This window comes from Alosa pseudoharengus, unplaced genomic scaffold (genome assembly GCF_046254945.1).
Source record: "Alosa pseudoharengus isolate Yale_2024_CS ecotype anadromous, Long Island Sound unplaced genomic scaffold, YU_APseudo_1.1 YU_APseudo_1.1_scf_19, whole genome shotgun sequence".
In the NCBI taxonomy this organism is placed as follows: domain Eukaryota; kingdom Metazoa; phylum Chordata; class Actinopteri; order Clupeiformes; family Clupeidae; genus Alosa; species Alosa pseudoharengus.
The window spans coordinates 36,147,877-36,173,810 of record NW_027468657.1 but is presented as its reverse complement, the minus strand read 5'-3'; the positions used below and the strand labels follow the sequence as shown (position 1 = coordinate 36,173,810).

Sequence of the window (25,934 nt, the reverse complement as noted above, 5' to 3'; positions counted from 1 at the left end):
TGAACCCCAAGTAGTTGTGTGAAGTCACTACCTATATAAGTCAAAAAGCAAAAGGCTATGAATATGAACAAATTTAGGTACTGTCCTTCTCCAGCTGACCATCCCAAAAATGCACCAGAATACAGGAAATCACATCTACCCCCCCCCCCCCCCCCCCACCCCCCCCCGTTTGTACCCACATTTGCACAAATAGGGTAGGGGGAGAGGGTCCTTATGCATCTGTGTCCAGGGGGGCAGTAGTTCATAATCAGTCACTGTATTAATACATAACCTCACTGTATTAAGTTATAATATAACATTATAGTGTGAAGTTGTCAATTATCGGCAAGCACAGGTGACTCTGCATGGTGGGAGGGGGCCCCCAAATTAAATTATGCTTAGGGCCCCCAAAAGGCTCGGGCCGGCACTGAGAGAAGGAATATGTTTTTCCCCCACTTCTTTTGGATATCGCAATCAGATTCATCAGATTAATCAGATTAGCTATACATGACATCTAAACACCCAATATGCCTGTCTGGCGTAACACCAGGCCAAAGTCAGAATAGTTTTTGGAATTTATTAAAGATGCCCTGCCACACATATATCATTACTTTGTGGTAATGTCTGAAGTTCTACCATGGACTCTATAAAAAATGATCAACTCATTTTAGCTTCATGGCATGAACTTTGCTTGGCTAGCGAGTAGGGCTGTAACGATACACCAACCTCCCGATTCGGTTTGTATCACGATTTTTGACCCACGGTTCGATACGAATCTCGATTTTTCTTTTTTTCTTTTTTTTTGGGGGGGGGGGGGGGGGGGGCTAGACATTTTATTAAATAACATTTTAATAGCCTCCCTTAGAACACCAGAGGATTACAATATAATATATCTATTATTTTATATCCTGATATAAAAATATTTTTCTGAATGACTGATATTTATGACAGCACACTTTATGCAGATTAGCCTATAGCCTAGGCCTACTATTTTTTATTACAACTCTACCTCTTTAATTCAGCTGTCAGGTTGAAGCCTGGAAATATTGTAAACAAAGTAGCAGAGTTGGCTAGCTTAGCCTATCATAGTCTACTGATTGGACTGTTCAGTTTCCCCATGTGTGTTTAAGTTTCAAGGTAATACTTGTTTTCCTTGGGACAGGCCCTTTTGGGAAACGTTGGTATTGAGATGATCAGTCAACTTCAATGCAAGAGTTTTAAACAAATATGTGCAGCATGCTAATGATGCTAAGCGGATTTAATAGTAATTTAGCTAGTCGTCTACATGCGTCCTTGCTTTCAAGATTGTGAATGTTTTATTTAAGTCGCGCGTGTTCATTGAGCAGGAGAGGGAGGGAGAGTGAGAGGGAGGGAGCGCGAGAGAGAGCGGGGCAAGGAGAGGGGGTTTACTTCTATACTGTTTGGTAAAGTTGCACACATAGTCTACAATGAAAGCAAGGAGAAGTATGAAATTATTATTTATTTATATATTTGTTTTTGGACAACGTAGGCTACCGATAAGTAAAGCGGGAGTTGTGGGTTGCTTTTGCAGCCGCGTAAACTGCAAAGCACTGCCTTTTCACACCGCGACAGTATCGTGGATATGAATGTCGCGATTTCGGTTTCGAATCGTATATCGTTACAGCCCTACTAGCGAGTGCTAGCATTGTCCAAATGGGCATAAATAAAACCTGCTAGGCTAGCCTGTGCATTAAACCTGTATAACATAACAGGTTTTAGAATACTCTAAAAGCAACATGGGATGTTGATATGAAGCCATGAATGAATCATCATGCCTATGATCCAAACATAGACTACATGATCAAATTGCCTAGTTAGGCCTACTTAAATTGTCTGGTATAAACCAAATCAACTCTCCACTTTGTGTTTGCAGTTAATATTTATGCAATGTTAGAACATGTTGGCTTAACAAGTTAACAGTCCAGAACACAGAAAATTGCGACAGAAAGTTGCCTTTATAATCAACTACTATTTGTTCCAACAGAATTTAAACAAAGCATTTATAAAATTGAAAAAGAAATATTACATAAGAAGTCAAATAAAATACTGTTACTGTAATAACTGTACCACATTATCCCAAGCTTCAAAGAGCTGCCAGGTCTGTGACAGGCAGACGTGACACCGCTAAATTCTCAGCTTGTTTATACCCTGAACGTGTAAGAACGCTAGGCCCATCACTCTGGAACGGCTGCCTTGTCTCGCAATAAACAGCGGTGGAATTCCCGACACTTTTTCAACTGCATGAAACCTAACAGTGAACCATCAAATATCTCCCAGATTTCAGTGCCCATCAGCTTAGATCAGGCCCAAATAATCAAACCCGATCCTATCCAAGTTGTGTCCGAGCCTGGCCTGGCCTGACACATTAACTGTAATTATGAGCCCGAGCCCGATTTAAAGGGACACTTCACCCATTTGCATTAAGCTTTGTATCGTTAGAAACCCAGTCATGTTTTTGAATGGTCGTACATCATTCCCTCATTTTCCCCTGAGACGGGAGAAATACAGATTTCAGTGTTGCAGTTCCTGCTTTCGATGATGTAAAAATCATCATTTTGCATCATTGAATGCAGGAAGTCCCATATCTTTGTCAAGGGGGTGAGACTACAAACACTCTTTCTTCATTTTTCCAGGGGATGGGACCCACTCACGCTACAGACCTATTACAGATCAGTGGGTGGGACTTCACTTTCAGAAACTAAAAGATATAACCGCCATCTTTTTTTTAAGCTAAGCTAACAGGCTAGGCTCCTGGTCTGCGAAGAAAGCTGATTACGCATGATTTTCGTGCAAACAAGTAGCATAATGTGCTGGTAACGTTTGCAAAATAGCAATTTTTGAAAATTTCCATATGAAGAACAGGACCTTCGATATATGGCCACAAGATTGAGTGTAACATAAAACAATGATAACTCGTCTGGATCTAGGTCTCGGCTACTTTCTGGGGGAGTGACTTGGTAGGGCAGCGAAGAGAAGTGAAAGGCAGAGAATTATGAGAGTTGTTGGCTTTCATCCACATGAGCCAAAAACACATTTTTGGCTTTTTCTTGGTCAAGAAGGCACTGAGTTCAATTATTACTCCGCATTTCTACTACATAAATGACCCAATGTAAATACACATTCATCTTCCCAGCGGTGAAACGCTCCTTTAAACCCGAAATTTTTTTAATACGTGGGCCGTTATAACTGATGGTCTCAACTACAGTTCCGAGTTGTTTGAACTACAGAAATCTTTTTTTTGTTTTTTGGGGGGGGGGGGCTTTTTTATGCCTTTTTAAATGAGATAGGATAGTGGAGAATGACAGGAAGTGAGTGTGAGAGAGAGTCAGGGTGGGATCCGTAAAGAACCACGGGACGGGAATCGAACCCGGGTCGCCGGCGTACGGTACAGGTGCCCCAGTCAGTTGCGCCACGGCTGTGGCCGAACTACAAAAATCTGTTTAGAATTATCTTAATGAATAATGAAACAAGGACGAAGCTAGTGAACTGCGTTGCTTGTTTATTCAGAAAGGAATGGATCACAAATGGATCCGAATGAAGAAACGTAAGCCACTTACAACGTAAAAAACATATGTTGTCACTGCCCACAACTTATTTAAAGTGGTCCCTACCTCCGACTTTCTTCCAAACTTGCTCAAAGTTAATTCTTCTGTTTTTCTTTTTTTCTTTACATCTTTAAGCTCCATGTTGCACTTAATAAGCTACAGCACAGCAGGCCGGGTGTGATGCGTGCGAGTGGAGGAGACGCTGCACAAGACGCGTGTTGCATTTTGTAACTTTGTGGCTTGACTTGTGCAACTTTGTACACAATTGTTACTTAGGCCTACTTTGCTATATATTATGGCATAGCTTTCTCCCCACCCAATTAGGCTAATAAAGTAATGATTAAAAAAAAAACACAAATGTTTGATCAAGGGCCCAGACCGGCCCGAGGATAGTTGCGGGAAATATCGGGTCAAGTTCGGTATCAGGCAGAGAATCTAAACTCTACTATTAGGCTATGTTAGTTGCTTTCTTTCCAGCTCTTTATGCTGCAATAAACACCTAGGTTCCCACTCATGCATGAGTACATCTTTGCACTGAGCAGCCTGCACACAACAGTTTGATAAATGAATTAAACGGTTCGGCTACTTTGGTTCGACTATTTTTGATACAAAATAATGCATCTTTTACTGTAAACTGTGTGTAAGTTCCACTTGATCTCAGATTCAATGTCTGTCAGTACAGAGTTCACCTTTTATTTCCGAACATCTCTAGGAGAGGAATATTCAAAGTGAGATATCTGTTTTGTAGCCTATATGAAATTCATCCTAGACATAGGCCTAGGTAGATTGCCCTAATGTGGGACATTTTTTGCTTTTCGGACTGCTGTAGTATAGGATGTGAAGGCAACACATTATATCCACCAATTTTGATCACAGCTTTGTCTTAGTTGACATTCATTAGTTTGGGAAAGAGCCACACTCACTGGAGATTAGGTGTCCCACATTAGGCAGTGTACCATAATTGAGCTCAATTTAACATCAATAAGGTGATGGACCATTTTCTCATATCCTAATTTAAAGGAGAAATCCAGTGATTTCTGTTTCTCGTACCGACAGTAGTGGCCTCGAGTAAAGGAGATCTATGTGAAAACTCGCCGGATTTCTCCTTTAATCTCTAAATCCTTTTATGGTCTCAACCCAAGTGTCATTTCCGTTCAACTTTTTTCTTCTCAATATAGGCCTATATATTTTCCCTTCTCTCAATACGTTTTTCAAGAAAATAAAAGAAATACAACAAATCTTCTTCTGGGAGGAGTATGCCCAGATTATGTGAATTTAAGCTTAACTTTTTGCATTGATAGGCCTAAGACTGAAAATCCATATGACAATGAATTAGTCGGATATGGCAAATGCATTTAAATGCTTGACGCTATTTGTTATTTAGCCTAGTTAGTATTTATGATAGGCATAGGTGGGGAATGGCAGGCAGTGTTTTTCAAGTGATTTTTAGTGTGTTTTTGTTTTGGTGCTTTTAGTGTACTATTTTGCGTAGTGTTCAGAATCTCTGAGTGAGGAAATGGTCAGGAATAGTGTCATATTGGTGGTGTAGTTTGGGCGGTGGGGGTTGGCACCAAAGTAATCCAGCGCAGTCAAGGCCGGTTAGCTGCTCTGGTAGCAGTTTTTAACGCGTTTGGAGGCGGGCATTTTGGACTTGCACAAGAGCTGTTGCTGACATTTTAAAACAACGAATCACAGCTTCCCTTACTAAAAGGTCTGCTTTTCCGGTGGTTCAAGACCAACCATGCGCTTTGTCAGGATATGAGAGCTCATAATAGATCACTCTTTTTTATCTGGTGTGTGATTGTGGCATTCATAGAATATCCGTCCTAAGAAGATTTACGGCGAACTTTTTCGTCTGATTAGTTAAAAGGTGAGTTTTTTCTTTCCACCATAATAGTCTAACAGTCCGTCTTATTTCTCAACAACCGTGGCCTTATTACGTAAGAGGAGACCTAGCTAAGTTAGCAATAGCTATTTGAGATGCAGTGGAGCAGCATAGCCAGAATAGATGGATGATTACGTTTCATTGTCGTTTGGATTTTTTCTTTGAAACACTGTAGCCACATTGATGCTGGAGGGAGCTAAATTATACAAAAATAGACCAAAGGAAGGTAGGCCTAAATACGGCGTTTACTGTGGATAATTGAAAATTGAAACGCATGAACCATGTATTTGCACGTTACATTCGCAATGCTACAGTAAGATTGGCTATAGCTACGGGGAAAATAAAGCCTGACTGCACTTTGCCGCGAAGCATGTAACCATGATTACGTAAGTCACATCGTTTCTCTATGCGTTCTTTAGTTTGAACTATCGCCATTGTTTTTCGCAGATAATAGAGAACCCAACCCTGACATGTCGGACACGGAGCAGCAGTTTATGGAAACTTCAGAAAACGGACATGAAGAAGAGGAGGACTTGAATGGAGCTGAGCCCACCGAAGAGCCCGAGGAGAATGTAGCACAGAACGAGGAGGCAGAAGTAAACGCGGACGAAGTTGGTGAAGAAGCTGCCGAAGCAGATTCGCAAAATGGTGTGCCGGATGGCGGACAGATTAACGCCAGCAAAGGGGAAGAAGACGCGGGGTACTGTTTTTCTTCTCCTTAAAATATAACTTCCACATTTTGTTGGTGGTGTTGTTGGTCTTTGTTTGGTTAGCTCTTTGTTGGCGCCATGTGGCCTATCAAGGGGGATGGGCCCATTGTCGTGACGGTTCTGTGAGCTACAGTGTAGCCTACCCTACCAGTTGGTTATGGTTGTCAACTGGTCAGGCGCAGGCCTTGGGGCCCATCCTCATTAAGTTGCGACCCAAATTTTACAGAATTCATACCACAACATAAACATATATAAACGTACCCTTGCTGGCAGGACACAGTCTGGCATCCTAACGAATCCTTAAGTAAAATAACTATAAAGAACTACACGCACAATCATTATATGGTAGCGTATAGGCTAATTTCTGATCTTCTGTAATATCTCTAATATCCTAACCTCTAGTGTTCACTAGTAGGCTACATTGACCTACAATATTTGTTGGCGTTTGCATTGCATTGATGTGGTGTGTGTCTGTACTTCCTGTAGGAAAATGTTTGTGGGAGGATTGAGCTGGGATACTAGTAAGAAGGATCTAAAAGATTATTTCTCCAAGTTTGGTGAAGTTACAGACTGTACCATTAAAATGGATCAACATACTGGAAGATCAAGAGGATTTGGCTTTATCCTGTTCAAAGAGGCTTCAAGTGTGGACAAAGTGATTATTATTATTATTATTATTATTATTACTGTAAGTTGTAATTAGTGGTGTTATTGCACAATTTATATTTTGTAAATGTGTTTTCAATCTGAATGGTTACAAATCCCTTGCATTACTTGTCCTCAGGTGCTGGAGCAAAAAGAACACAGACTTGATGGGCGGCAGATCGACCCAAAGAAGGCAATGGCAATGAAAAAGGAACCACAAAAGAAAATTTTTGTAGGCGGCCTTAACCCAGAAACTACTGAGGAGAAGATCCGGGAATATTTTGAACCTTTTGGAGAGGTATGTTCGAGTTTTGAGTTGCTGTGTTCGGTAATATGAACAAGTAATATATTTCAGATGGTTACCATGTGTGAGAACGGCAGATACTGATCTTGGGCCTAGAAAGGGTCTGACTACAGCCCCGTTTACATGTTTAATCCGATTACAAACGGAGTAATGGCTCAATCGGAATAAAATGCCTCACGTAAACACGTCAGCCGATCGGGTTCAGACCGATTTAATTAAATTCGTTTAGTGAGAACGGAAGCATAACCGCACATGGTATTGCTAATTAACCTGCTCTGAAAGGAGTCTAAACGGTCTATAAATTGGGGTTGTGAATTGAAACATTCCAACACCCAGATATAATGTGCCCGTAAAGGGGAACACATCAACTTTAATGAAACATTGGGAACACACTGGAAAAAGGCAAAGGAATGTATCCGTTTGTACTAGTCTGTGGCAAGCCATTTTAACATTTAATACTGGAACAAGTTATGGCAAGCCCAATGTAAAAATGAAATTTCAGATACCTGCAATTAGAACTATGCTTAGAAATGATGCAGCTCAATACAGTTGAATTTTATGTTCAAATTAGTCTTACCAATAAAAAAAAGCTATTTTAATGTTCTAGAGTAGACTATTGGTTTGGCCTTTTTTTTTACAGTAAGGGTTCAGGCACCATTGCTGTTTTCAAAACATTGATGTAGCACTGGTATTGGATCAAACCCAAACAACCCCTAGCCCTTACTGCTTGCAGCTATATTTCATTCTGACTAATTCATATCTTTGTAGATCGAAGCCATTGAGCTCCCTTTGGACCCAAAGTCAAACAAAAGGAGAGGGTTTGTCTTCATCACATTCAAAGAAGAGGACCCAGTCCAAAAGATCCTCGAGAAGAAATTTCACAACGTGAGTGGCTGTGACACAACAAACGGAAAAGAAGGACTGGTATGTATGAATTAATGTTTTAGGTGTGATGTTTCACATTTTGCATGACTTACTGTGTTTTATGCTAAACTATTGTCTTATTAACTCTGTGTTTTTAGTGTGAGATAAAAATTGCCCAGCCCAAAGAAGTATACCAGCAACAGCAATTTGGGGGTCGATATGGTGGGAGAGGCAGAGGTCGTGGGAGTAAGTAAATATTTTTATCTCTTTAGTGCCCAAGGAGACCTGTGTTTGAATCCGACCTGTGGTCATTTCCCGATTTTTATATACATCTTTTTTTTTTTTTTTTTTTTATAAATCTGATCCCTCCCACTCACTTCCTGAGACTTCACGGTCCTATCTGAATGAATGAGAAAAAAATTGATCGGTTTAATTGCCAGGTCTTGGCAGGTGTAATACCTTTCCTTGTTATTGGGCTGCTTCTTGCTAGTGTTAATCATTCAGACAGACCATGAAAACTATTTATTGTTTTAGTGTTTAGTTATTAGGAACATGAATTTGTCTAGGATTTCTCCTAGAAGATGATTGTGCAATATACACTAGGGGTGGAACGGTACATGTATTCGTATTGAACCGAAACGGTACGGGCGTCACTGTTCGGTGCATGAATGTACACGGAGAACACACAGTATATAAATAAATAAAACTTGTGCGCAAATTAATTAATGTAATGCGGAACTACTGTTAGATATGCAAGTTCTTTAGGGACACCTAATCTGTAGTCCCGCCTTACAGTGGGCATCGCTTTCAAATAGCCACTTCAGTCGCACATTACGAGGCGTGAAGCTGCGTGAAGCTTTAGTACCACTTTCAGCCACTGTACATCGCTCTGTCAGTAGCCTGACTGCCGCCCCTTCTGAAAAAGCAGGAGGCTACCAAACATAATTGTTACCGAAAGGAATCCCAGCCTATGAATTCAATAACAAAATAAATCATGCATAATCAAACATTACCTCGATTAAGGCTACTTGGGTATGGCGTAAGGCTTGACTACACGGTGGTAGCGAAAATCGAAATCTGCTATGTTATTGTCAGTGTTGGGGGCAATGCAACTACGCAAATCAAAACAGTGTCCTAATTTGCCCTACTTTTTGACTGCAATGTAGTCAATTGACTGCTTGACATGTCATTTTTATTTTTCTGTACAATAAACAAATACATCTGCTTTATGCCGCAGAATTACATTCATATTTGGCTGACTGCAGACACGCCCAATTCCCTCCCGATATTCCAAGATTAAGATAGTATGCTTTTTGTATAGGCTACCATCATAAAAATTTGTTAAAACGAATAGCTATTTGCAATTTGACAAAACACTGGTCCTCATTTTGCGAATGAGAGGACGATATGAGCCTGTTGCATTTAGTTAGATGTCTGAGTCACGCATGTTTGAAAACCACTGGCTCGTAATCACAATAATTTAACACACGACAGTTGGATAGCCTACTTCATCATGTCCCCATGCCTACATTTTTGTGAGTAGCATAGAAATCGTTAAAAACAATAAAGTAGCCTATGTCTCTCCGTTTGGGACATCGAAAACGTATATTTTTAATAGGGTAGCCTAGACTACCGTCGGAGATGCTGACTGGCAAAGGCCTCGGGATAACACGTTATCTCCACTATCAGTCATGCCCCTTGATCACAAGTTACCTGCAGTCCAGAGCAATAATCTGATGATCGGCGATGATATCGGCAAATGTTTGTTTTCCAAAGTAAGAATTTCACTTGACCATGCACCTTCGACAATGAATAGCTCATTACAATTGTTACTGTTAAGCGTAGGCCTAACTGGTATCATTACAAACATTATTCTGTGTCCTAAAACTGGCATATTTTATGGCATTGTCAAGTCAGATTTATTTTTAAAGCGCATTTAACATGCACATAGTGCAATCTAAAGCGCTTCACAAACAAGACACATAACAACAAGACAAAAGATACCGGATGGAGCGGCGTAGTCACCAGCGTACCCATGACATCAAGACAAGACAAATACTTTTAAAAAATAACAAATACAAAAAATGCCGGGCGGAGCGACATAGTCGCCAGCGTACCCGTGTATTGTGTCATGTAAATTCGTTGCAAAATCTAGAGAAATGTGTGAGGTGGTCAGTGGGGGACAATTGAGACACACATTGGATTGTGTTATTACTTGAACATTCCACACATATCCACAGCTGTGGTAGGCCTATCAGGGGCAGGAGGATTACTGTTAGCGCAGGCTTTATATAAAATTATTCAACAGAAGGCCTCGAATGCAGGCTTGCCCTGTGGTTTGCGCAGCCTACAGCAAATAACAGACCCGCCACAATGTGCGGTATGATGCTTTTTTACGAGCAAGATGTTTTTGGTGCCCTACGCACACTGCATGTTCTTAAATAACAATGATCATCAGTAATATTCGACCATTAATTTGTGTAAATGGGCAAGCGTGACCACCTTGATTGGCTGATGATTGTAACGCGGGCATGATTCCAAACACCTCCCTTACGATGATGAGTGACAGGTGACAGGTCTCAGAATGCGTGCGCTACACAAGGACGGAAGATGATGAATAACTGGGGCCGTAGGCTATTCACAAAGGCTTTTATCTTACCACTAGGAGTAGGCTACTCCTAAATCGCACTAAAAGATTTTAGCTTGGAGTTTTCTTTTAAAAGTTATTCACAAAGCCTTTCAGACAACTCCTAAACTAGGAGTGAGTCTTCGTTGCTATAGATGACGTCATTACTCATGCACGAGCTTGACTGAAGTGTCCCAGACTTTTAGGTGTTACTTTTAGGTCTAAAATGGTTCGTGAATTACTTTTTGTGAAAAAAATTAGGAGTCCTAAAGTTAGGAGTGACACGCCCATTATTTTTAGGAGTTGCTCCTAAATTCGCCAGTTAGGAGCTACTTTTAGCCTTAAAATTCTTTGTGAATACGGCCCCTGAATAAAAAGGCCTAGCCTAAATGAATCAAGAATAAGGCAAAACAAATAGCCTAGTAGCCTAATGAAACATGGGGATTGATGTACCGTAAAACTTCAAATAATCGCAGAGTCCCTAAGAGACGCCTGTCTCTTTTAAACGCCTGGCATGGCTACAGGTTGGGTTAAAGGCCGGTCTCCAGTAGAGGTCTGGTCTGTTTTTTAGTTTCGGGTTATTTAATCTTCTAAAACCCGTCAGATCGTCTGGTTAAAGATTCGCAATGACACGAAACCGTTACAGAAAGGAGGTTACAGCAGTGTGAATTAGATGTTGCACGTCGTTACAAGCTGTCACAAAGCATTCACATGTCTGGTCACAGTTGCAAGGTTGCATCAAGTTGCTGCTCATCTCGTTGCGAATCTTGGGTGTGATTTGGGTGTGAAGTATGGCGTAGACTGCGCACGTTATGATTAGATGGCATTAAAAGACTGCAGCGGGGAAAAGCTAGAGTTCCAAATTGTATAACTTTTTTCCCAATATGAACTATGCCTATGTCCGACTTCGTCATCGTTCAATTCATCCTTTGTGTTTAAAATTTGCGGATAGGCCGATGGTAAGCTTGTTTTTATGCTGGCAACAAAACCAGAACGGTTCGCGAACGTTAGTCTTTATTCTAAATGCCATGGCGATAAAGAGAAAGAAGTCAGAAAAGGAATTTACCTTAGACTAGGCTATATCAGAGCCCGTCTACGGACATTCTCTGGCTATATAACCTACTGAAATAGGTTTATGATGTAAAGTCAAGTGCGCTTCTAGGGACTGGTGTGTGTGCGCACAGTTTTTATTGATGAGTCAGAGTGGCAAGTGTTGCGCATAGTTGCAGTGGAATGTGGCTGCCCAGGGCATTATAAAACTTCTCACTCTTAGACCTACTCATACACGGCGGTGAAATGGCGTATTCGAATCATATGCTGGGGGAGAAATCGTCGGACATCCATGATTATTATGTTATTCAGCACCCCTGGTCAAAAATATGTTCCCGCGCGCCTGGAAGTAGGCTATGATTTGAATGTAGACTGTTGTCAAATTTGGCAAATACAAAACGGGAGAAACAATATGGTTCAGCTCTCTCATGCTGTTTCATTCATGCCGAAAAGTAGGTAGAATGAAACATTAAGCACGTTCCACTTTTGCATAAATAATTCCTGAACGTTTTTTTTGTCAGGGCTGATAATGCAACTGTATTTGACAAAGGACCGATATAGGCTATTTGCTAGTGACAAAATATGAGCTTTCAGTGTGATACAATCTCTTTGTAGATTACGTTTAATTAAAACGTGGTTCATCTGTTCTGGCTATCCCCGCTATTTTGATCTTACTGTATCTCACTCAATGAACATCTCAACACTAAATGAATGATGATCCGTAATTGTCATCAGATAGCCTAGTCATATAGGTAGACATTCAGTGTGTTTGAAATAATTAATTCGATAATATTTTCCATCTTTGAAGAGGAAAAGTTTTGTGTAAAGGGAATTAAAGGCCTGTCTTATATAGACGCCTGTCTCTAATACTAGCCGGTGCAGTTTGGCGATTTGGGAAAATAAAAGCCCGGGCTATTATTTGGAGTTTTACGGTAGTATCTTTGTAACATTATTAAATTATTCTGTTACTATGCCTACGTTTGCAAAAGAGAACATTTTAATTTGATTCACAATAATGTTACATTTAAATTACATTTTGACTATGATTAGCCTAGTTTTGGTTGTTGTTGGTGGCGTTATTGCATGTTAGTTATGCCTACAATGCAAAATTGCTTCCTCACGATTGAAAGCTCCTGTAGCTGCATAGGATTTAAAAACACGGCAAAATGCCGCAGGTTTGTGAATAGGTCTGTGAGTTCTTTTAAGCTGTCAGACGTGGGAAGGTGTGATTTGTTGGGGGCAGGGCCGGATTAACTGGTCACAAATGTCTGATGGCCCCCCTTCCCCCCCCAGCCAACGTGAATCGGGTGGGCAGTTAATAGGCTGAAGATTTTTCCTGCCATCTAAAATCAGTGCCATTAAGGCCCAACCACCGGGCCGCGGCCCGTACATTCCTAACCTACTGTAGTCTACAACATGAGTTAAAAAAAAAATGCATGCAAACTAAACTCAATTTAATTCGCAATTTAATTTTAAGTCACGTTTTTACATGGCATAGGCCTATATGCAGTTGTTTGATTGCACGCATGTTTGCATTTTGCAAGGTCTATTTTCTTACGTCTGTCCCGCCTTCAACACTTTACATATTGCCTTCAGCGCTGCGCAGCCTCAGGTCAGCTCACTTCACTTGATCAGTTCTTGGCGAACGGTAGTGTCACACGGAGTTAGCTAAACTGCTAGAATGAGCAACAAAAAACAAGCATCTTTAGCAGACACTGGCCAGGGTGTTTAAGTTGCGAGAGCCGCTGCAGAGATTTCTTAGAGAAAAAAAGTCACCGTTAGCTGCACATTTTAGTGATGAGGACTGGGTGTCAAAACTCGCTTACCTATGTGGCATATTCGGGTTGCTTAATGACCTCAACCTGTCACTCCAGGGGAGAATGACGACTGGCTGCATTTAAAGCCAAGCTTAATTTGTGGGGACGAATGGGGACGGGGTGTATTTGATATGTTCCAAACAGTAGTTGGGGTTTTGGGAGAGACTGAGGCAGGGCCCTTTCTCTCGCAGCTGGTGCGCGATCACCTTGTTGCGCTTTCAAATGAGTTTGAGCGTTAGGCTACTTCCCATCCTCCAAAGATCCACGGCAAACCAATGAGTGGGTCCGCAACCCATTTGTCAATATCCCGAATGGTCCTAACATGTCAGCGCAGGAGGAAGAGCAGTTGATCGAAATTGCAAATGCCGAAATAGTTTTCAACATTTTGAATATTAGTGTCGGGTGAATTTAAATGTTCTCAAAGTAGCCTGGGATCCCCCCCCGTCAAGCAATATAACCATACAAACGCGCTTCCTGCACTCCTTGTTTCAAAAGGAGTAATTTCGGCTTTGTCAGAACTGAAGAGCTGTGGACAGCACGGCACGGCATGCCCAATGAAAATAAATAAACGCAACACAACACAGACATTCTCTCGCATCAGTCGCTGACATGAACGAAACACAGAACCCGCTTCTCTCACGGCAGTCACTGACAGTAGCCTAGAATAAATGCATGGGGAAAAACATTTGCTGGAGACGCATCCCATTCACTTTAAATGGGCTCACGTGATCCGTTGCCGAACTGAATTGTGGGTCCGTCGCGTCGCGTTTCTCCCGCCGCTCGCGTTGAGTTCAGCTGTTGCTGCACCGACAGACGGCACCGGCCAATCAAGCCAATCTACGGACGGCACCAACCAATCACATTACGGTTTTACTTCAAGTCATTTGCATAGCTACCGTCGGGAACACCCACTGGCATGCGTTGACGGAACGCAGCTGTGTGTGGGAGCCGTAAGGCTGCGTGTACACAACCGCTTGGAGCTCCAGTGGAATTTTAATTTCACAACAAGAATTCTCGGTCTAACCGTCCATGTGCCGTTGAAACGGTGTAAATAGGCGACCCATCAGGCCAGCAATATAACTCTGAGCGTGGTAAGCAAAATCGGATATTCCAGGCAGTAAATGCTCCCGTTCAAAACCAAACCAGATTTTGTTCAAATCTACACACCTATGGCTACTGAAAAATCTAAGGTTAATTTAGCAAATGTTATTTTGAAGTGTTAAAAAACATCGTTGTTTTAGAATTTCTGAACAAAAGTAGTGATAATTGGGGGTGTTACGATACATCTTTCCTTTGTCAAATGTGTTATGTTCCAAGTAGCCTATGCGTAATTCTGCTGCATAAAGTTGTATGTTTATGACATTCAAGCAAGGAAAACAATGATTTGAAGACATCTGTTTCGTTGGAAGGGCAAGGGGTAGCAACAGGGCAACACAGAGACAGGCCCGATGGCAGGGTTGTTATGAGAGTATTAAAATATGGGATAGCCTATTCTACGGCAAGACAGCGGGGGAAAGTTAAAATACGTGATAAACACGGAAAAAGTTGGCATGCATTGTTTCGGTCCCCATGCACAGGGATTATCATATAATCATATTGTCATATTATTAATCACATATGATTATTTGTGAAATTGTGCAAACAGGCGCAACACATTTGAAAAGGAAGGACTGGTAGCATGCAAGCTCACGAAAGATTGATTTAAGAACGTTATCACAGTGTGTGGCTGTGGCGCAAAGCAGCGCGGGCGGAAGACATGCGACAATTGGCAAGGGAAGGGTCATATCTTTTTTTTAAATTCTGTCGGAGGGTCATTGAACAATTTCTATCAGGCAAGGGAGGGTCATGCAACTTTTGACTGAAGCACTCAAAATTCCTCCGGTGGCCCCTTCAATAAATAAAGAACAGTCCCTAGATTGCTGCTGGGCTATATGTCTTGGTTCATGTCTGTTAACAACTCAATGCCGTCAAACGCGTAGCCTATCTCGCGGTTGCATCCATTACAAACAAACATGCAATGTGAACGTCTGGGATTGGGAAGAGCACTAAATGCTCTACTGAATAAGCATGTCAAACCCCTTAAATGAAAAACACTCTTTAATAATCAAAAAAATAAACCGCTAATGAAGTAAACTTGTGACCATCAAAAATCGTTTATCGCCTGTAACTCCGTGATAACAGGACGTAACAGGAAGGCATTTGGCTGAGCAACGGAGGTTAATATGCTCTATATTTTGTCCAAATGATGTCTGTCTATCATCGTTGCACTCGGAGAAAACCAGAATGTTTAATTTGTCCTGCGTTTCTTCTACGGCTGCAAACGGGATTCACTCGCAGTTAACCAAATATTTCTTTATTAGGGCAGGGCAGGCATATTTCTGGCTATTAAATTATTTCTAAACCAGTCTGCTAAAGTCTGTAGTGAAGTCTGTGTAGGGTTTTCCAGGCTCCATTTATTTTTACGAAACACCCTGCTCACTTGAGCCATCTACCGGTTGTTTGGGTTGTTGCAGCGTCTCACTGGGAAAATACAAATTAAAGTCGCGTGATACCGCGTGATCCCACGCGCGGACCGCGAGTGAAGCTGGCCAAGTCGAAGCACTGCCCTCTGAAGCTCATTGGCGCTGAGGTCCGCCTACAGTTTTTTTGTCAGGTTGAGTCAAGTCAGTCAGAAGTAACAGCACTAACAGCTCCCACACACAGTTGCATGCATTGCAGTGCTGGAGACGCATCCCGTTCACTTGACGTGGGCTTACGTCATCCGTTGCCGAACTGAATTGTGGGTCCGTTGCGTCGTGTTCCTCCCGTCGCTCGTGTTGAGGAGTTCAAGTTTTGCTACACCAAAGGACGGCACCAGTCAATCAAATTACGAACAAGCGAACAACAGACGGCACCAGCCAATCAAATTCCAGCTCATTTCATTTGAGGAGTTCATTTCATGAAGAATACGTGCAGTTTGAGCCATGTAGATCAACAAAAGGTGAAGCAAATAGGCATACTTTATCAGTATAGCAAAGGCTAATGTGAATAACTAAATAGTTGAATTAAATGCTCCTAAACTGGGCTGGTGCGTTTTGTCGAGTTCAGAGACAAAAGCAGTGTTTTACATGGTAATGCTGTCTTTTAAGAAACGTTCAGTGGCCTGATCAGTAGGCCTAGTCTGTGTCTACAGGGTTTAACATGTAATGTGAACACTGTTCACACAACTTTATTGGTTGGTTAAACACAATACCACAATCTGTAAGTAGCCTAGGCTGCAGGTTCAAACATTTCAAGCCAAATTTACAAATAGTCTACCCTACCCAAGTTTATTTATTACCTGGTTTGGTCCAACAAATATTCAGACTTATCTTATTCAGACTTATTCTAATAATCTACTATGAAGTGTCCATTAGGCCTATGAAATCTTCAGAAATGTCTGATAACTTCAGGCACAAAGAAATAAAGAAAGAAAGAAAACTCATGTAGATTACTGAGGAGGAGAGGAGGGCCACGCTGAAGCATGTTGCCAAACAGCGCAAGTGGGCCCCTTCACACTTAGGCCCAAGCCAAAAAGAAGAAATAAAGGTATTTTTTTGTAAAAATTAGTCATTTTGTAGTTTGTTTTCTTTATAAATCTCTGGTTTTAGGCAACTTCATACTCCATGGAAGCTATGCACTATTGGCAACAATGTCACTCGCGCTTGTTTTGCTATGATACAGCCATTTCCCTCTTTGCGTGCCCTTCTCACCTTTTTCACCCGTTTTCATGCATGCATTTATCTTGGATGTCTTAAGTCTGCCTTTGTGAAATACCCCTCTGGCAGTAAGTGTTAAGTGTCAACACTAACCAGGCTAATAAACAAACCATGCTACGATGAGTAACGTGAAGGGTAAAGTCACGTGAATTCTAGTTTGGTCCGTTTATGAAACGAAACGGAAGGAGCAATTTAGTTTTTTTTTTTTAAAGAAAGCAAAATAGTGCAAAATTCAGTTAGTAGATTATTACTGTATACACTGAAAAATATTGAGGTAAACTGTAGACCCTTCTATATACAACCAAACACGGATGTTGAAGGTCTCGCCTAGTGGATTTTTTAAAATCATTCTATGCAATTTGCACTTTCATAAATAAGATGCTGTAGGCCTATTTTCAGTTTTATAGCTGATTGTCTTATTTTGTTTACAAGTTACAGATGGAGTCTGTAGATGTGGGGTACTTGTTTACTGTTTACATCTTTGCACACTTCAGGCTGTTGCAGCTAGCTCAGGGGAGAGATTGTATCACTAGATAGTAGGCCCTACAGCCTGAGACATTCACAATAAAAAAATTGCCTTCTGCATTTTTTTTTTTGCTTTTCTCTCCATTGTACCGAACAGTGATGTCTGAACCGAGGTATGAACCGAACCGTGACTTCTGTGTACCGTTCCACCCCTAATGTACACACATTATGCTGCTCAGTTATATAGTTTGAACAGTTGAACGTTAAAAGGATCCTGAAAAACGCACCTGGAACATATCCCACCCTCGCCCTCTGACTACCCTCTCCATACACTCCTCTACACCACCAGAACTATGTTGTGATGTATAAGAGCATCCCCATTCCTAATGCAAGCCATTGCAGATGGCTTGCATTAACTTTAAATGTAAAAATTGCTTGACACACAATGTCAAACTTTCTTCTGCTTTTAAGTTTATCCAGTGTAGATGGCTTGCCATAACTTTAAATGTTAAAACTGCTTGTTATGGCCCTGCCAGGTCATATGCTGGTCATGGACAACGGCAATTGCAGCCTAATCTAACATCAAGGAATTCCGCTTTCAAGATTATCCAGTGTGCTCTCAAATGCTTCAATACATTTGATGTCTTCCCCCTGAGTTAGTCTTTAAACATGTTAGATGTTTCGATTCACAGTGGTAGTGGCATTTTAACTGCAACTAAGTTATGTGCTCAATAACTAGCTAGCGACAGTTACAGTTAATGTAATTCAGGTTAATGTAGCTATATGGTCGAACAAGCAAGGAGAAATGTGCATTTCACTGAAGAAAGATTATATATTGACACACCCTTGCATCTTGTCCTGTTTTATTCATGACATGGGAGCACAATACAATAGCACCTTTTTATACCTTTTATACTATAACTCTAATAAACAGTCATACAGCATTGATCAAATGTGAGAATTAAAGTGCCCTGAGAATTTTGCAGGATGTTTATTTTTATTGATTATGCTGATGCTTATTCTGTCATTACTCAGGCCAAGGTCAGAACTGGAACCAAGGTTATAACAACAACTACTGGAATCAGGGCCAAGGATATGCCTATGGGGGACAGCAAGGCTATGGAGGATATGGCGGCTATGGCAACTATGGAGATTACTCAACAGGTTATTATGGATATGGGGGCAACTATGACTACAGTAAGCATTGACTTTATGAAGTTGTTCTCTTTCCAACTCATTAGGGTTTTTAAAGTACTTGACAAGTTCAGATATGCCTGCCTTCACCTTTTGTTTTTATTCATCAGACCAGGGCAATACAAACTACGGCAAAACTCCAAGACGTGGGGGCCATCAGAGTAGCTACAAGCCATATTAAAAAAAAAAGGTAATGTGGTTTGAAATGCATTGTATTTCCTGTGTGAAGTGTAATGATTATCACTCCATCATCCAAAACTTTTTAACATGGCCCTGTTGCTTGAGGTCAGAGTACTGTCGGTAGGGAAGTAAAAAAAAACTCAAATAAATAAAAATCGGTGCTACCTCAAGCTGAGCATACACCATTGGCGCCGCCAGCCGTAATCCTGTACGCACTGTGCGTACAATTTTTCAAGGCTTCATTCATGAAATCATTCAATATTACAAAATTAAAAATAGCTTGTGTACTGTCTTAATTGAAACATGCTTTGCGCACAAATACCTATGTTTAGGGCAAAGAGAATGGACATCTCAACATAAGGATACATTGGAAGATGATGATTGGTGTAAACGGCATGATGAGCACAATACGGCATAATTAGTGCCCTGGGCCATGTTGTGTACTATGGAATACAACCCTAGCGGTGCCCCTGGCATACACTGTGCGATTTGTGAGCCTGTGCTCATCATTCAGTAATTCACGCCATTCTAAAGCCGTTTTTGCATGAAAAATAGACGTGGGCTACTGTGTTCAGCTGTATGCTATAGGCTACAACGCGTTTCTGTGATGAAGAAAACATGAAGTTTGAACAATTTAACTAGCGCCGCTGTTGTTGCAGGCAGCTCACTGTGCCGGGATTAGAGTGTGCTTCACCTCACTGTGTGCAGAGTGTGTTTCACTAATTCAGGAATTGGGATAAATGCAGAGACCAAATTTCCCTCACAGGATCAAAAGAGTATATATACTATACTTATACTTTAGTTGGGCAAAATGGTGATGGGCAATGATGATTTGCATGCTGTAGTCTTAACGAAACTTTCAAAATAGCCTCATCTGGAAAATTCCATCATACAGGACACAGTTTAACATAACATAATTTGAAATTTTCACAACATGGTTAGTTAAACAAACTAACTAGCACAATCTGCTAGCAGCCTAGGCTAAAACATTTAAATTCAACTTCACAAATGCAAGCCTAGTCTACCCTATCTAATTTTTATAATGTTAATAATGCTTAAAAAAGTGTCTCAAGCAAGTTTATTTGTTGTGATTTGTTCCAACAAATATGCATATCTTATGCTTACTCTACACGGCTATGCTAATAATCTTATGCTTACTCTACACGGCTATGCCTATGAAATCTTCAAAAATGCCTGATAATTCAGGCTCAGAAGTTGTCTTTGTTTTAACACCTGAACCATGTCTAACTTAAAAAAAACTTGTGTAGAATATTTGGGTCTCATCTTCGAGGCTCATCTTCGAGGCTTGCTGTAGGCTCGTTCTTGTCAATCAAAGCTGGTGTGCCCGATTGATAGCTTGTTTGCCCAATTCCTTGCGGTAGATCATATCTCAAGAACCATAGGTTGCTCAGACGTCAATCCAAACTTGGTAATGGATAAGTAATTTCCTGCTTGCGTTTTCACCGGAAAAAAGCTTGCATACTGCTTTTTTCTGATGTATTGGTTTTGTAAGAGCTGGATTATACATCTGTCAAATGTACTATGAATACAACAACATGGATATTCCATTACTAAAGGTTCTTACCGACATTTCAAGACCATTTATGCTGGGTCGGGATATTGCCATCATTGTACAACCAAAGCTGATGGGTACTGTGTCACAGTCTCACTAAGGGGGGGGGGGGGCATTTTGATATGATACAGAATGATATTTATTTAATACAGTAATGCACAAAACACTTTTTCATAACGTTTTACATGAATGGATTCCTGAGCGGCTCAGCTTTCAAAATATGTAGGATCATGATATGATACAGATTGATATTAATTTAATACAGTAATGCACAAAGCACTGTAACAAAGCCGGTGCAACATGATCAGGGTCCTTGCATGACACCACTATGCGCGTTCAACACGGTAATAAAAAAAATATTGTGAAGAAGCAGTAAATCCTGTGTTTGTACAGCAGGCTTGTGCATAGTTCTGAATTTTAGAATAGGCCTCCATTCAATTCATGAATTGAAATTTGAATTGAATTGGCTCCACCGCACAGGAAGTTGAATTTGAATTGGAATGACAGGAAGTGGAATTAAATTCATGGCAATTCAAAGCAATTCCAGTCACACAACAGAAAGAAAGTGTTGAATCTCGCATGCATTCAATTTTAGGAATGTTACTTTGTAAATGTAATTAGTTACTGTTGTAAGTTGTGTGTTTGATGCAATCATATCTGACACATACTGTGAAGCTTCATTGTTAAACACTACCCTGAAATAATGTATATGAATTTCTTCGAATTTCCTTGATTTTTAATTCTACTTCCTTTAATTCAACTTGTAATTCTAGATTCTGTTTTGGATCTCAATTCAAATATACATTCAAAAATGTAATTGCAATTTAGGAGTCATTCTCAATTCAATTCTGAATTTTGCACAAGCCTGTTGTACAGGCAGTCATATCTGTTTCCCTCGGTCGCTTCCTGTAGCCTAAAGTCCATACCAAAGTCGAACTCATGCCTTTTCCCATTTTCACGCAGACCAAAATGTTTACTTAAAAAAATAATTGAGCTTTGCAATGGTTATATACTATAAGACTGTGACAACACTGAAACGGTCCAAATGACCGTTAGGTAGCACCATAGCTACCAGTGAGCCACCGTCTCCCCTGTAGCATAGGCAAGCACACCGCTTCACTTTTGCCACTACCATTAAGAAACTGCCGTTATGCACTCATGCGTCTCTCCTACGCTTATTTCAAGATAACTGCATAAACATGAACCTAGCGAGAGACTCAATATGGCTTTGAAAGCAATACATTTGTAAGGCTTAGTCTGAATGATGAAATGGACAAAATCTGACCTAAAAATGTTTTTGCGTTTCTGACAATCCAATATGGTGGGGGGATCAATTACGTTGATGTCACAAGTTAGCATGTGTCGGCCTTAGCAAATCAGAAAGTATTAAGACACCACTACTAAGTTTTAATTCCAAACACATTAAGTTACAAGTCAAATTACTTTTTTGCTAATTGCAGCGCCCCCAAGAATCCTTGCAATGGGGTCCTAAGTCCATGAACCTGATACCTGAAAAAGTTGAGATACGAGCTCATGCTCTGTTTGACTGCTTCACTGCCGATTTCGATTAGCTCGAGGGGCGAACGCTTTTGAATATGGCTACAAAAAGCAATGCATTTTTGAGGTGTAGTCTTGAAGATCATGTGTGTCAAAAGTTTGGTGACAATTGGACAACATTTGTGACCTGTAAAAATTTAGTTTAGGTTTCGATATAATCCAACATGGTGGAAAATCCATCATGGCGGGAATTGACATCATAGAAACGGGTCAAAAAGTATGTGTGTGTGTACGCACGTCCAACTTTGAGCTGTTGGTGGCGCTCGAGCGCTCAAACTGGCAATATATAACTTTTTACAAGACGTTCCATGGGCTGCCATAGACTCCAATGGCAGAAGAAAGTTGCATTATAATATTAAGAAAACATAGAAACACATTGGGTACCTACGCATCTTTGCTGCTTGGCCCCTAAATAGCATGCCTGCTTTAGCAAGCACATTAATTAGCATTCTAATACATTAATAATTTAAGTCAACAGAGAAGTCTGAATTCTGTTAATATTTTTGTAATTTTACAGTTTATATAAATGTTATTATTAGGGTTGTCACGATTCTCCAAATATTGGATTTAATTTCCGTTTTTAAAATCACGATTCGATTTTCTATCTTTTTTCATTAAATTACTATTAAGGCATTTCTTATGCCTTATTTCTGTTTTGGGGGACTTGTATCATTTTTATTTTGAAACCGTTCCTACCGCGATGATTTGATATCGAGAATGATTTGATTCTATACCCCGTAGCGGCCGTTCTATATTCTCCTGTAATGGCCACGGCCGCTGAAATTCTTAGACATCTGCTACAGTATAACCTTCATACATGAAATAATATAGTGGATATACATGAATACTAGACTTTTATTTTGATACACTTAAATGGCTAGGTCGCTATTGACATTTCTCCGGTATTTTTGAGTTTAGCCTACACACGCTGTTGACTGACCAGCTGAGGAGTTGTGGTGCCTCTGGAATTATGGCTTCTAACAAGCATCCGCGTCTGTTCTCATTAAATGAGAGTATTGATGTGCATCCACCATGTTTTGAAGTCAGTGACGGATCATATTGATGTGAGAAAATGACAAAATAAAAATATGAAAATGTAATAAATGTAATGTTCGCATCCTCCCATTTGTCATGACTAACTTAGCTGCCCTACTGTAAGGAAGATACTTTTTTTCTTTTCAATCCAGACACGAATAGTCAATCCAGATCAAATAGTCTATACCAGATGCCGTATAGGACATTCAAGAGTCACTCATTTTCAATCCAGAGTAATGAAGATCCTCCATAATGCCAATTTTGCAAAACGCCCATGTCAGTGAGACATATTTTGATCTGTTGCCCTGCCTTGAAAATTTTCTTTTGGTTATCATCAAAATTCTATAGCTGATGCTTTTAGTAAGGTCCTACCTTTTGGTTTTAGAATATCTTATTAGCATAGATTTTAAGAAACATATTTAAGTTTCTATAACACACAATGCTCTGGCCATTAAATAGCCTTAGCCGGGAAATGGTCTTAAATTAAACAAACAAACAAACAAACAATTGATCAAGTTCAGATAAATGAGTGACTACATGGAATATATAGAAAACATGAATAGATAATTTTTTATGGATCATATATCATTTGAAAGAGACATTTTTAAATCTTTAAACTGAAACTTACAATTGACACTTTCTATTAGCCTTTTAGTTATTCTTGGTTATTTGAAATGATTCTTAAATTGCCATTTTCTTTTGGAATTCCCAGGAATCTGGAGCATTGTTGTAGAATTCTATTGGGATATTAAGGGTTAACTTGTGAAAATGTGTAGCCTGTACGCCGTGTAAGCTGTGTTTATTTTAACATGTCAGGCGTCACATCCTTCCGTGAAGTTTGGTAAAGGGACTGCTGTGGCTTGAGTGGACAAGCAAGCAATGGTGTCAAACTCACCAAAGAGACAAGTCGGAGTAAAACAGATCGATTAAATGATCAATGAAATGCTTGGACAAATTTATTTGCCTTTACCACCACTGCGACTGAATTGATCTAGCCTACAGGAAGTTAATGTTAACTGGCATGAATGAACAAAAAAATACGTCCATACCGGTGATTTCAGAGTAGCAGGATGAGTTCTGTTTTGGCTGCAGATTCAAGTTAGAGGAGATAATGTTGACGTGCCGTAGTTCAACGTGTATGTGTTGCTATGCCTCTTGGCATGCATGCTTGATGTGACGTTGGGGGTGTGGCTACATCGTCGGTTCTACCTTTTGATTTCGAAGTTCAAGATTGAGATGTAATTTTTATTAATTTTCAATCTAAAACCGAAATCGTGACATCCCTAGTTACTATGCATCTAGCCATTTGCTTTATGACCCGACAAATCTAGTAGTTTCTTACTTCCTTGACATGTAGCCTACCTCAAATCATTTGATATTTTTTGTTTGTTCCTCAGGACTGCATTTAGATAGCCTGCTCATCACTGCTTGCAGCTATATTACAATAGTGTGTTCTGGTTCATATTCTGGTTTTGAAGCAATGATGTTACCTGACGACTGATTACATTATTTATTTATTTATTTATTTATTTATTTATTTCTTATCACTTTCAAAGGTCTGAAGTAACTGCTGAACAGGAGCCAATGTTGTGCTCACAGAAGAGGAACACATTTTTTTGCATTCTCTTTGGCAGAATTTGGGCTCATTGGCTATATCTGGACTGAACAACTGAGGAATGGGGGAATTGAATGTCTTTTTTTCACAATTTAATTTTATCATATTCTTCCATGTCCACATTACATTTCCATGATGGAAGTGTTATTTTTACTGTACTTTTTGGTACCTTTTGATTGTAATGTATCGTATTTTACATGTCTGCTGGACTTAACAGAATTATGCTCAGAACAATTGGAGTGCTTTTGAAATAAATGTTTTTGAGTTTCTTTTCCCCTTTTCCCCGTTCTCCTGCTGTCTTCTTGAAGTGATATAATGAGGACCTCATTTCCAAGTTAGCAAGTGTGATATTTATCAGTGGAGTCCGTTTTCAACACGTTTCATCCAGTCCTTCTAATTGCAGAGTTCGCAGGTGCTAGGCTAGCGCAAGTCATCGGTATGTGTTAGCCTGCCACTAAAACAGTCTTACCCACTCCAAAGTACACCCGAGGCAAATTCCAGACAATCGATGTAAATGTCTGTGTTGATAGAATAGTGGAAGAAATACAACTACCCTTGCATCGCGTTGCAATAGTTATACTTTGTTCCCTAAAGTTGGTAGTAGCCATTTAAGCAACGCAGCGGCGGACTGATATTACCAAGGCTACTACTAGGTATCCCCATTGGATCTATGTTTGGATCTTCTATGTTTACTTTTCGGCGCAGTACTACTAACCGGAGCAAGTATAATTCCGCCGCTGCTAAGAAACTAGTCCCTCAAAATGTAATGCGATCATTGAAATGCAAGGATAGTTATATTTCTAACATTATTCTATCAACAGACATTTACATCGATAGTCTAGCGTTATAATTTATTTGCCTCGTGTGTACTGTGGAGTGGGTATAACTGTTTTTAGTGGCAGGCTAACACATACTGATGACTTGCGCTAGCTTAGCACCTGTGAACTCTGCAACTAGAAGGACGGGAGGAAATGTGTTGAAAACGGTCTCCACTGATAAATATCACACTTGCTAACTTGGAAATGAGGTCCTACGTCTAAAATCCTGAACCATCCCTTTAGGTATGATTTGTAGGCATCTAGTTTTCACGTTTTCATTTTGAGGAGGCAGACCAAGTACAGTGAAGAGGAAC

General features: G+C 40.3%; 1 protein-coding gene across 2 annotated transcripts; it reads left to right on the top strand.

The window, feature by feature from the left end:
* Positions 1-5,258: 5,258 nt before the first annotated feature.
* Positions 5,259-25,082, top strand: LOC143132821 (heterogeneous nuclear ribonucleoprotein A/B-like). 2 transcript variants are annotated; one of them, XM_076292632.1, is made up of 9 exons: positions 5,259-5,415; positions 5,878-6,130; positions 6,627-6,795; positions 6,925-7,083; positions 7,858-8,013; positions 8,112-8,199; positions 18,684-18,845; positions 18,953-19,032; positions 24,744-25,082. In XM_076292632.1, the coding sequence occupies exons 2-8, from the start codon at positions 5,901-5,903 to the stop codon at positions 19,021-19,023; spliced, it is 1,035 nt and encodes a 344-aa protein (XP_076148747.1). In that variant the 5' UTR covers positions 5,259-5,415; positions 5,878-5,900; the 3' UTR covers positions 19,024-19,032; positions 24,744-25,082. The 2 variants fall into 2 exon arrangements, with proteins under 2 accessions (XP_076148747.1, XP_076148746.1); XM_076292631.1 differs by lacking the exon at positions 5,259-5,415 and adding an exon at positions 5,553-5,656.
* Positions 25,083-25,934: the final 852 nt, after the last annotated feature.